At 40.2% G+C, this 17,399-nt stretch overlaps 1 protein-coding gene across 2 annotated transcripts in view; it reads left to right on the top strand.

Annotated features, from left to right (window-relative positions):
- The window catches only part of cacna1db (calcium voltage-gated channel subunit alpha1 Db), a 72,113-nt gene that overhangs the window by 50,284 nt on the left and 4,430 nt on the right, over positions 1-17,399 (top strand). The window contains exons 25-48 of one of the 2 annotated variants that reach the window (XM_088007449.1): positions 82-189; positions 275-327; positions 920-1,066; positions 1,240-1,441; positions 1,557-1,715; positions 2,351-2,461; positions 2,632-2,709; positions 3,267-3,350; positions 5,539-5,667; positions 6,309-6,374; positions 6,516-6,607; positions 6,705-6,864; positions 6,993-7,120; positions 7,242-7,338; positions 7,439-7,541; positions 7,831-7,932; positions 11,328-11,458; positions 13,185-13,301; positions 13,803-14,242; positions 14,593-14,619; positions 14,902-15,197; positions 15,505-15,617; positions 15,712-15,846; positions 16,483-16,668. In XM_088007449.1, coding sequence (XP_087863575.1) covers positions 82-189; positions 275-327; positions 920-1,066; positions 1,240-1,441; positions 1,557-1,715; positions 2,351-2,461; positions 2,632-2,709; positions 3,267-3,350; positions 5,539-5,667; positions 6,309-6,374; positions 6,516-6,607; positions 6,705-6,864; positions 6,993-7,120; positions 7,242-7,338; positions 7,439-7,541; positions 7,831-7,932; positions 11,328-11,458; positions 13,185-13,301; positions 13,803-14,242; positions 14,593-14,619; positions 14,902-15,197; positions 15,505-15,617; positions 15,712-15,846; positions 16,483-16,668 — 3,264 coding nt within the window. The remainder of the gene's footprint in view (positions 1-81; positions 190-274; positions 328-919; positions 1,067-1,239; positions 1,442-1,556; positions 1,716-2,350; positions 2,462-2,631; positions 2,710-3,266; positions 3,351-5,538; positions 5,668-6,308; positions 6,375-6,515; positions 6,608-6,704; positions 6,865-6,992; positions 7,121-7,241; positions 7,339-7,438; positions 7,542-7,830; positions 7,933-11,327; positions 11,459-13,184; positions 13,302-13,802; positions 14,243-14,592; positions 14,620-14,901; positions 15,198-15,504; positions 15,618-15,711; positions 15,847-16,482; positions 16,669-17,399) is intronic. The other variant, XM_088007448.1, reaches the window with a different exon arrangement.

Genomic DNA, 17,399 nt, shown 5'->3' with positions numbered 1-17,399 from the left:
GTCTCTGTGAATGCCTGTGGCTCTGTTTCTGATGCAGCTGTGATATTTGAACTGACAGTTCATAACTTGGTCCCTCTGCAGCACGTGGTGCAGTGTGTATTTGTGGCCATCAGAACCATCGGCAACATCATGATTGTCACCACCCTGCTGCAGTTCATGTTTGCTTGCATCGGAGTGCAGCTCTTCAAGGTACAAGAGCACAAAGATGTGCATGAAATTTGTGTCATAATATTATTTTACATAAGCCCCCGCTGTCTTACCTTATTTTTTATAGGGTAAATTCTACCGGTGCACAGATGATGCAAAGTCCAGCCCAGATGAGTGCAAGTTAGTTCTTCTCATTTCTTTCTGCGTCACAGTTTTTGCTTCCAAGGAGCAAGATATGATTTTGCTTTTGGCTTTTTTCCTGTCTAATTGTTTTTTAATGTTTTTTTTTGTTTGAAAAACTGTTAAAAAAGTAACTCTTACTTATTAAGTATTCAGGCATAAAATTGTTTTAGATTATCAGGTGGGCTAATGCATCGTTCAGGTCTCAGATCTCTGTTGAAATTTTGTTATGCGTATATTTTTATGTTTTTGAAAATAAGATCGTTCAAGTGCTGTAATTGTTTTTTAAGCTTGAGATTTTTTTTATTTGTCCTCTGCTCATCTCCCCTCACACTTGTCTATGCAGACCTTGGACATGTGGTGACATTCAGGTCAAAGGAATATACAGGAAATGAATAGACAAGCAGCCAAAGCTGTAACAAGTATGATGAGAGACCTTCAGAAGGCTTAAAAACTATCAAAGCCATTATAAAATATTATAATAATGTGTTGCTGCCTGGAAGCAAATAATAAAAAAAACAAGGAGACATTTAAAAGATTTGGACAGTGTTGTGCTTGTAGATTAAGTGTCTAAAGATGGTTTTTAAAATAGGGGGACATACATTCTTTACAACAACGGGGACACGGCTCTACCCATGGTGAAGGAGAGGATCTGGTACAACAGCGACTTCAACTTTGACAACGTCCTCATGGCCATGATGGCCCTGTTCACCGTCTCCACCTTTGAGGGTTGGCCCACGTGAGTATCGGTCCACTGTCAGTTCAGAAACCTAAGCAAAGTGATGTTTACAGCTCTGTCAAAGCTGACGGTGACTGTTAGTCTCATAGTTGCTGATGTGTCACAGGGGAATATTTATGTGAATGAAGCAGGTTGTGCTCAGTGTTGCAACTGGATCATGTTTGTCCTGGCAGCCTGCTGTACAAGGCCATCGACTCCAACAGGGAGAACCTGGGCCCCATCTACAACTACCGCATCGAGATCTCCATCTTCTTCATCATCTACATCATCATCATCGCCTTCTTCATGATGAACATCTTCGTTGGTTTCGTCATCGTGACCTTCCAGGAGCAGGGAGAGAAGGAGTACAAGAACTGCGAGCTGGACAAGAACCAGGTCGGTGGCTGCCGAGGGAGATCGGCTTCAGAGGAACCCGTAGCTCTTTCCTGGTTTTCGCTCACGAGTCTGTTTGTCTGTCTGTTCCTTTGCGTCACCCTCTACACTGCCGCAGCGCCAGTGTGTGGAGTACGCACTGAAAGCTCGCCCTCTGCGCCGCTACATTCCCAAAAATCCCTACCAGTACAAGTTCTGGTATGTGGTCAACTCCACCGGCTTTGAGTACGTCATGTTTGTCCTGATCATCCTCAACACGCTGTGTCTGGCTATTCAGGTAAGTTCTCCTGGTAGGATTTATCATCCTAATGTAAAACACTTGACTTAATATTGAACGTCTTCGCATTCGGTCACATTGCAACCATAAAAAATGTTTGTCGTTGGGGTTTTATTGTGACAGACCACCACAAAGTCACACAAAAAAGGAAAAGTTACATGATTTTCACAAGGCATGTACATTCTGCCCTGCTTATTGTGATTCTCATAAATAAAAATCAAGTGCACCCGGTTGTCTATAGAAATAATCTAACAGGTGAACAGTCACCATATGTTTAATCTCCATATAAATGCAGTTGTTTGTTCCAACATGCATTTGTATTCATCATGCATGAGTTACATTTTGTAGAACCACTTCTTGCTGTAATCAAAGCTGCAAGTCTTTTGGATTATGTCTCTACCAGCAGCTTTCTGTATCTTGAGACAAAAACAAGAACTGGACTTTTACTGGGCCATTTTAACAGAAGAATATACTTTGATTTAAATCTTTCTGTTTTAGGCTGGAAACCAAAACAACATTCTACATTTTGTGAAATTTATAAAAACGAAAAACTTTTCTTGCGTTTTGCATTGATCAGTTTGTGATTGTAACAATGTCAAATGAATACTTCTAACGGTCAGCTTGCCTCCCCTCAGCACCACGGCCAGTCTCATCTGTTTAACTACGCCATGGACATCCTCAACATGGTCTTCACAGGAGTCTTCACAGTGGAGATGATCCTAAAGCTCATTGCCTTCAAACCCAGAGTGAGTGTCTCATCCTGTACCCTCTGCTTCCTCCTGTTAGAAAACTTTTTATACTTCCCCCCACAGTCTGAAGTTCAGTCCTCACTTTGCCTTTTCCTCGTACCTCATGCTCCCTCCCCTTGTGCCCCGCCTCCCGTCCCCCTGCTGGCTGTGTATGTCACCGTATTCAGGGTTATGTCGGGGACGCCTGGAATGTCTTCGACGCTCTAGTGGTGATCGGCAGTGTAGTCGACATCATACTCAGCCAGGTAGAAAGACGTCAGACTGTGCAGCTCTGTCAGCCCCTCTTCCTGCTCCTCCAGATGTTACTTTTGCTTCTCTCCTTTGAATCCTTCCTAAACCTGTTTCCTTTTTCCTGTCCTTTCCTTCCTGTCCTATCTTTGTGTGGGCCAGTATGTCAACATAAAGGCTTTTTGTGTGTCAGAATCTTTAGCCACACGTGAATATTCAGGGTCGGTCACTGTAAAAAGCAAAAGTTTCAGTGACTGAAGCCAAACTTATGAAACCAAAAATGTTTTGGATTTATTCTATGTTCTTGTTTCCTTCTTTTAGCTTCAGCATTCACATAAACAAACACAAAAGGATTCATGACAATAACTGGTTAGCTACTGTTGAACTTTAAAGGCCTGCGCTCCCACAAACTCTGACAGGAGGACTCTGACTTTCATCCTGTTTTACTGAAGCTCAACTTTTTGATGTACTTTTCTATCTGTCAAACGTCTTTCCTTTCTTACCTTTTCTTCCTACTTGCTTTTTGTCTCTGTCTATCCTCTTTTCTGTGTGTCTCTGTTGCCTGTGCTTGCAGAACTATTTTGCTGATGCATGGAACACGTTTGATGCCTTAATTGTTGTGGGTAGCGTGGTTGACATTGCCATCACTGAGATCAATGTAAGTAATCATCTCTCACACGTCTTTTCTGTGTCGTTCCCTGCAGGAGCGCCTTGTTTTAGCATCAGAGTTGCATTCAAGAACACAACCTTCTTCTTGTTTTCTATTGGATTTTCACAGCGGTAGCAACAGATTTTACAGACATACACATAGATATCCACTTCAGTTGTTTGTTTTAAAAAAAAGAGAGGCAATGATAAGTAGTTGGCACATCTGTTCAAAGGCCATGTTGTTTTTCTTTTAAACAGTTGTCTTTGAATGCAACTGAGCTCAGCTGTTTTACTTGCTATCAGCATTTATGTTTGCATTTCCTTCAAAAAGCAGCAACGTTCAGTGCTGCTGCTGCTGCTGCTGCTGCAAGGTCGCTCCATGTCCTGGTTTGTGACTCACGTTAGCTCTGGTTTCATGCTTCCTTCTTGTCCGCAGCTAAATGTTGGTTTATCCTGAGTGAGTGGTTGGGGGGAATAAACATACTGCAGATGATTTTTAATGTAGAAAGACAAATCCTACAGAAAGAATTGTGAATGTTTCATGAGAGCATGCCTGCATTTCATGACACATAGAGCAGGGTTAGTTATTGACCAAAAGTCGGGATTGGGTCTTGTTTTACTTTACTTTTTTTTACCCCACGAAATGTTTTTACTCATAAGTTGTGATATGCATGTGTTTTATTTTTAATCCACTGCCTTGTAAAGGTTGTTCACACCTCATTAATGTTTTCACCTTTTGTCACATTATAACCTCAGACTTTTAAATAGGATTTTAATAGAATCTGACATAATAAACTGCAAGTGATGCATAATTATTAATTAAAAGGAAAATAGCTCCATCCATCCTCTTCTCAAACCTGAAGCATCATAACTACTAACATCATCATGCTTCACCGTGGGGACAATGTGCAGTTTAAGTCTTACGGTACAAATAGTGACAAGAAAAAGTTACATTTTAGTTTCATCTTAACAGAACAAATTCTTCCACACTCTTGTTGTGTCCCCTACATACAGATAAATAAAACAAACAAATAAACAATTGTGACTATGTATTATTTTCCTTCCACCTCATTACTTTGTGTTGGTCTAAGATTCCAGTGAAGTATACTTAAGTGCACGATGACAAAGTATGAAAAGGTTTAAGGGGAATAAAAGTGTTTACAAGGCATTTTTACGTATTCGGTGTTCCTCCAGATGTGTCAAAGCTTTTGCATGAGAAGCTTCACACTCCTGATGAAGTTCTATCAGATAAATTGTAAAGGTTTTCTGCCTGTCATGTATGTAAAAAGATGCTGTAGAAAACATAAGTAGCGTAAAAATGTGAAGAATGGTTTGAAGCTGTGCAGCTGCAACTCGGATTAACGTTAGACTTCTGGTTTCAAGTCGGCAGCCATTCCCGTTGTCAAGGTGATAGAGGATCCAGGGGTAAGAACAAGCCCCACCTCTTTTGTCAAGAACGTCATCCCTCTGTCGTCATCTGAAAGCAAAAGCATCTACATCGTTCTGTTGTGACAGTTTTTGTCGAGAGATTGTTTTTAAAGCCAACAAGATGCTTTTATGAATTGTAGAATTTGTTGTAAGTCAAGTATTACAGTTTGTGTTTGAGCTGTCGGTATCTCTCACTGTCACAGTCTTGTTTCGGCTCTTTCTGGTTTGTTGCATTTTGGCATAAGTTCCACTTCAACCCTGCATCTCATCTTGTGCGGGCGCATGGCATGATGGCACACAGGATAACACGGAGATGGTTTTTGTAATACATTCCAAATGTTTGACTAAAGTTTTTAAAGACAGATTGGCAACCATTTCTGTTTAAGTGTGACTTGGTTGTCTAGTTCAAAGCCAGGCTAATCCTCATGTTGTAGTTCTAAGACATGGTTTGTTTAGCCCGTACTTTTGGGATATTCTGTCTGTTTTAATCTGCCACTGTGTGTAAGTCATTCAGGTCTGTTAATGCTCTGTGATGTAACTCTCAGTAAGACTGCATGCAGGTTGGTTGTTGTCATGAAGCAGAACAATAATACTTTACAGGTCTTGGATCCACCGCCTTGTTGGTTTTTGCTCCTTTTTAGTTCATTCATGCATATTGAATGGTTGCATGTGTCACTGACTGCATGAATGAATGAGTAATGCGAAGCCCCAAATACTACAAAGGTAGTACCATTGGCTTATTGGTGTCTTGGTTTCGTCTTCACATCCAGAACACAGAGGACAGCGCTCGCATCTCCATCACCTTCTTCCGCCTGTTCAGGGTGATGCGACTGGTCAAACTCCTGAGCAGAGGGGAAGGAATCAGGACTCTGCTGTGGACCTTCATCAAGTCTTTCCAGGTGAAAAGTCTGAGAGCATGCAGAGTTGTGAAAAAGTATTTGCAATCTCACAATCGATGCCGTTTGTGACATAGAAACAATATAATGCAAAATTTAAATCGTGGACGTGAGCTGCTATCTCAGAAACTAAAATAATTTTCTGCAATCAGACGAAGCTCAGTGTTTGCTTAGTCTGCTGTGTGCTAATTAGACAGAGTTGGGTTGTCACAGTTTTTCTCACATGGAGTCTGGGAAGCATCGTTTCTGGCTTAGCATTAAGATGGTGACAAAAACCTTCGACACAATGAAAATGGAGGAGTGCTGCATTCTCATCTAAGCCCTCCCTCAGCTCCAGCAGACTGAAGTTACAACAATCCTCACGTGAATGCAAAAGGAAGTTAATGATTTTCTCTAGGTTATACAAATAATTGAATTAAGTTATTTTCTGAAAAACCACTAGGATCTTGTAAAAGTCAAACATAGGTACTCAGATTAGCAGGGATGCTTATTGCTACAAAGCAATGCAAAATATCTCTGCAGTTTGTGTCTAAATTCATAACTTCATAGTATTTTGTCTGTTTGCTTAGCCAAAAACTCTAACAACTTCAATATACGCTGCAGAAAAGAAACTCAATAATACTTTTTTTTTTATCCCACAATAGGCTCTTCCATATGTTGCCCTCCTGATAGCCATGCTGTTCTTCATCTATGCTGTAATCGGGATGCAGGTAATCTTGTCTGACGTGTAGACAGATGTTTGGAAAAACTTTCTCATCCTCTACAATGGCTCGTTCCAAACACCCTATTTTTTTAGGATCATATCTGTTACTGTAGCCTTTGAATCTTACTTTAGCAGATTCTGCTTTTAGGTGTTTGGAAAAATAGCAATGGTGGACGGAACCCAAATCAACCGCAACAACAACTTCCAGACATTTCCCCAAGCCGTCCTGATGCTGTTCAGGTTTGGACATTTTGCAACTTTGGTTGGCACAATCATTATCAGTACTACGTAAATATGTGTGGCAGCTGTCTAAGTCACTTTTCTTAATCTGTGTCAGATGTGCTACAGGGGAGGCGTGGCAGGAGATCATGCTGGGCTGTCTGCCGGGGAAGCTGTGCGACTCGGAGTCCGACTACAACCCGGGAGAGGAGAGAACCTGCGGCAGCAACTTTGCTATAATCTACTTCATCAGCTTCTACATGCTCTGCGCCTTCCTGGTACTCCTCTGGACATCTCACAGTTTCCATTGCCCCTCACGAGTTCACCACAGACCTAACAGTCAACCAGATTTCACAGTAAAACAATTGATGAAACGGTTCAAAAATACTGGATGTTCCTGTTTCAGATTATCAACCTCTTTGTTGCGGTCATTATGGATAACTTTGATTACCTGACTCGTGATTGGTCCATTCTTGGCCCTCACCATCTGGATGAATTTAAAAGGATATGGTCTGAATATGATCCTGAAGCCAAGTAAGGGCAGAAAAACAAAACAAAAACAACATTTTGATTAAGATTTGTTCCTGAATGTTTATTTTTTTGATAATTCCTGGAACATGTTAATGCCTTTCCTTTCCACGTAATGTGTTCTTAGGGGTAGGATTAAACATCTTGATGTGGTCACCCTGTTGAGGAGGATCCAGCCTCCGTTGGGCTTTGGCAAGCTCTGTCCTCACAGAGTCGCCTGTAAGGTGGGTTTATGGAACTCACAATCTCATATTTGCAGAAAAAACCCCTCCTGCCTTCACACTAATGCGTCTAAACTAAAATGAAGTTTGAATTCTGCTGCAGCGACTGGTGGCAATGAACATGCCGCTCAACAGTGACGGGACCGTCATGTTTAACGCCACCTTGTTTGCTTTAGTCCGCACCGCCCTGAAGATCAAGACTGAGGGTGAGTCTACAGCTCAGGTTGTCGAAATCCTACAAAATATTATTATTTTTTAAATTTTCTCATTGATTATTGCTGCATGGCAGAACAATAACAACAAATATGAAAACTGTTAGGTTAGGGGTCATGGTGTTGTTCATTTAGAAAGATGCATGATCCATGTTATGCCACCAGAGGGAGGCATATCCACCCAATTCAATGGTCTGTGATGATGTAGTTACAGATGTCATCAGACGGTGTTCTTAACTTTAACTCATTTATTACCACTGTAACATTTTCACTATCTTTGAAGGTAACTTGGAGCAAGCCAACGAGGAGCTGAGAGTCGTAATCAAGAAGATCTGGAAGAGGACCAGCATGAAGCTGCTGGATCAAGTAGTGCCTCCTGCAGGCGGTCAGTGGTCATTACACTCAGGAAAATGCTTTCTGAGACCCAGTCACGTAAAAACGTACAAATGTGTGAAATGCGGTCTAAAAGAAAATTTATATAGACAGAGTATTTGTTAGGAACAAAAATTACATTCATTGAATGGGGGGTAACAAATATTACACAATATGATTAAAAGAAACAGAAGCAAACAACTTTCATATGCTAGTTTTTAAAATAAAATTTGGGTCACTTGTTAAAATTTATTGTTGATTATCTATTTGTCTCAATACATGCTCAAGAAACATACCTCCAGTAATAACTATTTAACAGATCTTTGTGTGTTGCAGAGAAACGACACATTTTTAAACTCATAGTCCTAATAGTTTATTTGACCGCTTGCCTTGTCAATTTTGGGCATTTACAATTCAGTCCTAAAAAGTTAAAGTTTCATTTGTTGTTTACAGCAGCTCGTTTCTTAAATGGTTGCTGTTAGAAACCTGCTGTGTCTGCAACTTCTCCATGTTTGTTATTCTGCTTAAAGTGACTTCCTGTGTCTGAGTAGTTTTTGCAGCTTCCACACTTTGTTTGCTTTAGTTAGTCAGAATCAGTTATGCTGCATGTTTTTGTGCTTTAATTTGTGAATCCTTCTTTCTTTTTGCTTATGCTATTTTTTATTTTTTTTTGCAAAGCGTCTCTCTTCCACAGCTTTCTCCGCTTTCAGTTGCTGGCATTGTTTTTCTTCTCTTTCTGCCGTCCTGAGCTCTCTGGAGTGGTTCTGCTTTGGTCTGGTGGCATGAAACTAGTGATACCTCTTTTTTTAAAAACAACTTCAACAAGCTCTGTACAGAAAAGGAACCCATGGCCACTTATGTACTCTTCTCACTATGAATTTAATGAGTAACTAAAATTTAAAGCACATATTAAACAAAATATCTAATTGAAATACTACTGATATATTTTCTTAAGATAAGGCTTAAGTATAAATTAATGGTTAATTGGTTCTTTTTCTGAGTAGAGAGTCTTGAAGTTTCTCTCTGGCTGTTTCAGGTGAGGTAGAGACGCTTTTTCTTCTTAAGCTATTCAAGTAAGAAACACTTCCATCCTAAAGCGTCCACTTCCAGGTACCACCTTTGCTTGACCCCATTTTGGCAACAAGAGGGTCAAAGAAAGGTGATAACAACTTTTGAAGGGAACTCTACCACTCACCACGATTCAGCTGTTTTGTTTTTCTGCTCTGCTCCCCATTTTGCTTTAGCAACAGCTTATCTGAGGAATCAGACTCATACCCGATGAGCCTCCCTGCATGGCAGGTAGAACGAGCTTGTAGTCACGGCTTCCTCCTGGGTGAACATCCTTTGCTCATTCTGCGAACCCTCGTGATCGATAGTGTAGATCTGACTCTGATTTCCCCGTACTCTGCTGTCGCATGCACTTCCTGCTGCAGATTACATTGCTCCAAAAAATGTAAAAGGAGAAAGGAAAACATTGACTTTTCTTTCTCTAAAGGTGATGACGAACAAATTGTCTTTTAATATGACATGAAGCAACAGGAGAGTTTTAAAATGCATTTGCGAATGATTAGATCTTCCTTTGTATAAACACTAAATCTCTTCTCAACAGACTGTTCCAGACATGATATCTCGATTGACAGGTGAAATTGTCCACAAAGATCGGTCTTCTTATCCTCCCGTAGTGTTTTGTACACAAAGAATAAGTTCAGTACTTTGGAAACAGGTTTAAACATTTTTGCACAACCCCAAATGTTCTGAAAAAGTTAGAAAAAGTTGCGAATCTGAAAAACGGCAAAGCACAAATGTGGATTCACTTCAGACAGAACTTTAGAGTGCAAATAGTTTTGAAGACAAAAACTGGACAAAGTCGTACAAAACAATTTGAATGGATCTAAAATGTTTCCCGTTTATGGTGTTTAATAATATTAAATAGTTCAGAGATGATGAAGTGTATTTCTGCTAAGAAAAAGGGCAATTTACGGGCAATTTCCGTAAATTGGAAATTTACGGCCAGATTAGAGGCCGTAAATTGGTCTCTAATCTTACATTTTTTGTAAAGATCTGGCCTACTGCTAGAGGATATAATTGATCCTAATTTATTTTTAAGAACTGCAATTAACAGCACCCTACATCTGCTTGCGAGAGCAGTCATGCCAGCTTTTACTGATACTTTTAAACAAACACAAAAACGTTTACTAAATTGGGATTTTTAAGCTGTTCTGGAAAAACAAAATGAATTATTGCTTAATGTTAGCATTAATAATTGTAAGCATCAGTCTCCGGGTACATTCTTCAATGTGTCTGAACCTTCATTTTAAATCTAACTTTGCCTAAAATCGGCTAGCATTTCTAAATGCATCATATTTTATTACAGACAAACCCCGTCTTTAAGTGTCAGCCGGACACAACTAGACACAGCTCCCTATGTATTTCCTCAGGAGACACTTCCGAGCGAAGCGTGTCGTCGGTCGTGCAAAATGTTTGGGGAGAATTTGTGTTTTTAAAATCAGATCGATGTTTTGCGTGTGTGATGGTTTGTCTGCTTCAAACTGTTGATGTGAGAATACATCAAGTAAAGACCATGGACACAAACTTCTCTAAGCAGGATTTTACTTCAGCTGGTCACATATAAAAAAATTACAGACCCCTGCACTGATCTTACGCGAAATGTTTAAGGATCCCTGTTGATCTTTAAACACAAACTATTGGATTCCAGACCGAACCAACACACGACCATATTTGGCATTCCCCAACACATGGCTCTAACTTTAGACACACATTCAGGCATTCGTACCCTGTATTTCTGCTCCTCAGCATATAGAAACACACTTCAAACACACTGAGGCATTTGAAAAACGATCAGCTCAGGGCACAAGCCAATGTCTAATACCAAATTATGTTCACATATCCCACTTTGGATGTTTATTGTTTCTAACAAATCAGACAAACGGTATTCTGCATACATGACTAACGCTACAAAAGCTGCTAAGAAAAAGAGAGTACAAGAGGTGGACTCACCTGCAAAATGTAACTTTATGTTTAATTGCATTCTAAGAGTTTTCTCTTTTTTTGGACACTTTTCATGCTGTTCAAACTTTTTTTTCTGATTTTTGGGGTTGTATTTGTAACAAAACCTTTACAGTTGTATTGGTGAGCAACTGTCTTATCAGTCAAGCATCATTTAAGAGTTTATTTTAGTCTCAACAGACTTTATTTTATGATAAAATACTCATAGTTGGCCAGATTGTAATGCGTTAGATCCCCCTGAAAACAACCCTAACAGGCTCCAGGGTATTTTTGAATGTGGTGTGTTTGGCATCGGCTCGGCTTACAGCAGAACATCAGCAGCGCTGAAGTGTTTGGGTCCTGACGTGGGAGGCTTCTGGTGTGTTTGGTCTGTTCACTTAGATGACGAGGTAACAGTGGGGAAGTTCTATGCCACCTTCCTGATACAGGACTACTTCAGAAAATTCAAGAGGCGCAAAGAGCAAGGTCTGGTGGGAAGGAGGTCTTGGGAGAACACCACTCTGGCCTTACAGGTGAGTAAAAACCGTTTGTATCTCGAACTCTTTGCAGATGGGGCCTAAATAAATCAAATAATTAAAGAAATGTATATTATTTAATTGAGTTCTTAAATGTAGTGCCTTTTTAAATGGCCCATTTAAGGAGTTTTTTGTACATTTAAATGTGGAGTTATACGTTTTTGTTTTAATAATTTTTAATTTTGCTTTAATTGCTCGGGTGAAACAAACATTTTTAGAGCATTAAAGTAATTTCTTCAATTTATTTTCTCAAGAAGAAAGAAATACTCTATACACTAAGCTTATTCCAGGGTGTGATTGACTGAACATGACACATGCTTGGTCTCTACAACAGAAGATTTGTTTGTTTTTGCTTTTGCTGATGCGGATTAGAAGGAACTTTTGAACATAGGGTGACAACGAGAAAAAAAATAAATCTGAGGCTTCTGAGGAACCCTAATCACCACCATATGTTCTCACGATGGAGAAACTCTTTCCCTGTCAGTGATCGGCTGCACAGCTTTGGGATTCCTTGGAACATTATTGGCTATAAAACCCAATAATGACTGACAATCATGTGACCTGCTTGGTAGTTTTGGTGTATTTAGTTTGGTGTTTTTTCTGTGGGTCACAAAGTTATTATTTTAAATTATACAGAAACGTATTTATTGTGATTTCTTTTTGTTTGTATTTTTATTTGCTTAATGATAAACTAAACGTGAACTATTTTAATTAAAATGACAAAACAGTACATTTCTTTCAAATCTTTGTATAGCCAAAACATAAACAGTCGTGGATGTTTGCCTTATTATTTATTATTATTTTAAAAAAGGCATACAATTTTCTAAATTTTTTGATTTTCTTATTTAATAGTCTAGAAAAAATGCTTTTTAGTAACGCATAACTTTTTATGCTATCCTTAAAAGGACAAAAGTAATAAAATCTTACAATTAAATTAGTTTATAAGGCTGTACTTTGGAAAAGTAATGCTGTGAATCTTTCATATTAATTGAAGGGGAAGGTGGTAATAACATTAAAGTATCTCAATGAATTTTAAGATTCTTTTGTTAACTTATAAAGTTTTAAATGGGTTAGGCCCCCCTTATCTTTTAAATTTCCGGTCTGTGTCCAGAACTTTACGATCAAATAATCAGTTATTACTGACGGTTCCTCGGACTCGACTTAAGAGGAAAGGAGATCGAGCTTTTTCTGTAGCTGCTCCTGTCTTATGGAATAACTTACCTTTCCAGATTAGATCTGCCCAGAGCCTGGATCATTTTAAATCACTTCTTAAAACTCATTTTTACTCTTTGGCATTTAATTGATGTATTGTTTTTACTCTGTTTTGTAATTTGTGTTGTCGTTCTTGTACAACACTTTGGTGCAGTTTTATACCTGTTTCAAAGTGCTATATAAATAAATTTGACATTGACATTGACAATGAATACATTGCCACATCTGAGGAAACAGGCAGGTTTCCAAGTATCAACACTAAGTATTTTCTATGATGAACAAACACACACACACAGGAATGTCTTTTTCTTGTTTTTGTCAAAGTAATTTTTGGCTTGTTACATCCTAATCTTCTAAAGTGATTCTGTAAAGTCAGGTTTAACTTTTACAGTAACCTTAAAGTTATAGTACTCACCCCAACTATAAAGCTATTCCTTAGATTTCATTTAAATCCACGTTTTAGTCCCTACATTCATAATTCTCACACCTTAGAGTTGTTCTTACTTTGCAGGCCGGCTTGCGCACCCTTCATGACATTGGACCAGAAATTCGCCGAGCCATATCATGTGACCTACAGGAGGAGGGGCTTGTAGATGGAACGGGAGAGGAAGAAGAGGAGATTTATCGGGTAAAAAAAAAAAAGAAAAGTTTATGTACTTCCATTTGCTTTTACTTTCTGCTTGTAGAAACAGTCCAAGTGCCAAAACAATCATCCAGTTGTTTTTCAAAGATGCTTTTTTCTGCAAGTGTGCATTTGCTTGAAGTCATTTTCACATTTAAAACATTAAATTGGGGGGCGTGGCCAACAGCACTTATTTGCATAAGTATGACGTAAACCTAGAACAGCTCATTCCTAGAGAAGCTCAAACTGATTTCTCCTCATTTCTCCTCAGGATTTTTTTTGCAAAAAAATGTAATGAATATGTTTTGTGCAGCCCATATGCTAACTTGTTCAAGGAAGCATAATAGGTCTCCTTTAATGTTTTAATGTACACTTTGATTGTAAAAAAAATAAGATGGTTGGTTGAGACTGTTCAAAATAGAAAAAGCTGATTAGTCAATTTATAATCAAATAATCTGGTTTGTTGGTCTTTGTTTTTTTTTGTTAATGTCTGTTATCTTCTCAAAGCGCAACGGCGGCCTTTTTGGGAATCACATTAACCACGTTGGCATGGATCATCCCCAGCCCACTACCGTCACACAGCGCCCCCTACAGATCCTGCCCATCTACTGCACTCCCTCTGCCGCGCCCACTCAGATTTGCAGGAGAGCCAGCAGCAGCGACAAGGAAGGAGAGACGGAGATGAACTCCTCACCCATCCACTACAACCATCATCCTTCCCCTCATCTGTACGATTACCCTCACTGTAACTCCACCTCCCCTCAGTCCCCGATACCCTCCAACGCCAACCTCAACAACGCCAACGTGCCCTCGCTTCTCTTGATGTCCTCTGGGAGGCAGCAGAAGTGTTTATTGCAGAGATGCCGCCCGTCTTCAGCAAGAAATAAGTCATCGACGTCTTACAGCAGGGGGCTGCATGACAAGCAGTGGAAGTCCCACTCCACAAGGTGGGTTACAGAAACCACATCCCGTTTTAGTTGGCCTGCATTCGCAGCTTCGGTTAAAATGGTAGCAGTCCAACATCATTAAGTTTTATAAAACTACTATTTTGATCTCAACTGAAAAATACATCTAACAGGTCAAATATTATGACCAGTTTATTCTGCAAAGTGAATTCTTCTAATCGTGCGATCGTCCAGGTGCCTGCCAAAGACGGACTGCAGTTCCTGTGCAAAAATCCAGAATTGAATCTGTTGGAAAAAAAATATAAAACTTTAAAATTTTCTCTTGTTTCCATTGCTCTGCTTATACCATTCATCTCTGCCTGAATCGCCTCGTCCTTCATTACATGAATCAGGACGCGCTACTATGAGGCCTATATTAGGTATGTAACCAATGCAGCCACTGAAATGACATATAACTTACAGCTTCACAGCTTTTGATGCCGAATCTGTTTTGGTTCAATTTGGAGTCGTGCTGATAAAATCTCTCTCAATCTAGCCTCTTGTCCTGCAGTGTTTGCTTTGTGCAGAGGGGCTGTAAGCCAGAAATAGATACTACTCTCAATCTAGATGAAAGATTCTAAGAAGCATTAATCAAATGACAAACTGGAAATGGAATTTAAAATAACCAAAATTACAATACGTCTGTGTGATTTTGCTAACAGGTCAAAAAATGGTGGAGCGCTTCACCCGACCATTCGCCGAGAGGAGCCAGGTGGCAGGGACAGCGATGAAGAGCGGGAGTCTGGGGAATACTTCAGCGGGGAGGAGTTTCACGAAGACGACATCATGCTTACCAAGGACAGGTTATCCAAGTCGGACTTCCACGACGCTGCAGACGGAGATTTGGACCGTTTCAGGGACGACTGCGAGTCCGAAGGTTACTGTGACGACGACAAGCAGCCGATATGCCAGGATGATCGGCGGTCGCCCAGGAGATGGTTTTTGCCATCCCCCCAAGGTTCAGCTGCTCTCTCTTTCATGTTGCTTTTATCATTAAATTGCTTGAGTGATTGAATTTTTTTCAGATCTGCAAATACTGAAACGTTTGACTCAACGTACCTTAATATTATTAAATTTATATATTTTTAAATAATTCATAGTAAATTGCAGTGCATATGTTATATTTGATTTGACTCTTCTGTGTATGAAATCTTGCTTGTTTCCTGTTTTTCATTTGACATTATGAAACAAATAATATGTTTCTTGAGTATCTCAGCCACAAAAACCCTGAGTCTGAAAGAGTTTCACTTCTTGCTTCCTCTAAGCCTGCAATACACCAACATTCAGCTTTGAGTGTCTTCGCAGAAGAAGTAGCATAGATGAAGCTCCTCCATCTCCGTCATGCACAGCTCTTCCACTGCACCTGATGCAGCAGCAGGTACGCCTGCGCCTGTAGCGTGAGGAGTTGGAAACGAGTGAAATGTGGCCGATGCCCCGACAGAAACCTGTTTTGTCTCCTCTCTCCCGTTCAGGTGATGGCGGTAGCCGGTCTGGACGCCACCAGGATCCCACGTCTGTCTCCCACCAGGTCGCTACGCTCGTGGGCCACGCCTCCCGCCTCCCCCATCAGCCGTGACTGTGGCCCCTGCTACACTCCGCTCATACAGGTCTGATTGACGCTGATCGACCGTCTGCATCGCTGTGGAAATGGAATATTAAAATCGGGGACCCACACACGTCTAAAAAGTCTGGGACTTTTCCATCTCATACATGGGATTTCCTGCCAGCTTTGTGTCGTCCCTATTGCGTTCTGTGATTTGAGGTGGATGAGGCTGCCAGTATCTAGCTGCTAATGCACCCTTGCTAGCTAGCTAGCTTTTTTCTGTCTACTGTGAATTTTTGTATGGCGCTGCATGCAGTGTAAGAAGCACAAAAAGCGCTGCCAAGAGCCACAAACCCAGGAAATTCCACACTTTTTGCTACACTTGATCAGTCCCTAGATTTATAGTTCTATTAGGTCTTAAATTTAATTTAAGATGGCATTAAAAAGGTCTTTAAAAGTCTTAGATTTGACATGCTAAAACCTGTGGATACCCTGAAAACAATGCCTTAAAAACAGCCAGGGAATTCATGAGTTTTAGAAATTTAAAATGTAACAAAAGCTCATCACATCTTTATTCATACATTGAAACCAAATAATATTATTAACTTATGGTTTTTGGCTGTTGCTAAAAGAAAAACCCAATCCCTGCGGTCGTCTCGCGGTTTTCGTAAAGGCTAAAGTGTGTAGTGTGTGTGTGCAGGTGGACTGGCGCAGCACTGGCAGTGTGGGCAGCATCCCTGGGGCCGTGAAGAGGAGTTCTTGGTACACCGACTGCCAGGACGGCCTGCCCAGCCACAGCCACTCACCGTCACGGCTGCAGCTACCTGCAGAAAGCAGCTCACACTTCCTGCAAAACAGAGGCAGCGCCAGCAGTCTGGTGGAGGCTGTGAGTAAATCAGTAACTTAATGTTGCTCAGCTTCGGGGCAGGTCAGCAAGTGACTTGAAAACACACTTTCCCTTTAGTGAAGGACAGTGGTGGCAGCATCATGCCTTCCTTGAGTTGACTGAAAAATGGATGGAGCTAAATTCAGGACAATGCTGGAATAAAATCTGTCAGAGTCTAAAATGTGTCAGTCTGGTCCACCTTCCAGCAGGACAGAAACCCTAAACATCCATCCAGATTGACAAAAGGCATGAAAGCATATCCATGTGTTAGAACGGCCTGGTCAAATCTCATACCTACTTATAGGTAAATATTTACTTAAATAGCTGCAGTTCATTCATCCTCTTTCCAAACCCGTCCTACAGTAGTGAGGTGTGTTGGGTCACCAGCCCATCCCAGGACGTTAGCAGCTGTTTCTACCTTATTCGGGGTTTTTTTAATCAATTGCTGCTTCTAGATTATAAAATTGCTAAAAATGTCAATTTGGACCATGTAGTTATGAAAACTTACAGGTTTTTGTATCTACATCCTAAAGAAGAGTTACTGTCATTATCCTGTCATGGTTTAATTGTTACTGAAGGATAATTTATTACATAAAATGACAAAAATGGCTGCTGGTTCTTATGAGTTTCTCATCTTTGCATTCTGTCCATCCAACAATCAGCTGTCGTCCTCGGTAATCTTGACAATTCAGCCATTTAATTAGTTCCACCATTTTGGTTTGCCTTAGCTG

The sequence above is a fragment of the Poecilia mexicana genome, unplaced genomic scaffold, assembly GCF_051168715.1.
Source record: "Poecilia mexicana isolate PSO_F unplaced genomic scaffold, ASM5116871v1 scaffold_7, whole genome shotgun sequence".
Classification (NCBI taxonomy): Eukaryota; Metazoa; Chordata; class Actinopteri; order Cyprinodontiformes; family Poeciliidae; genus Poecilia; species Poecilia mexicana.
Note: the sequence above shows the minus strand (reverse complement) of the source record. Positions and strands in the feature narration are given on the sequence as shown.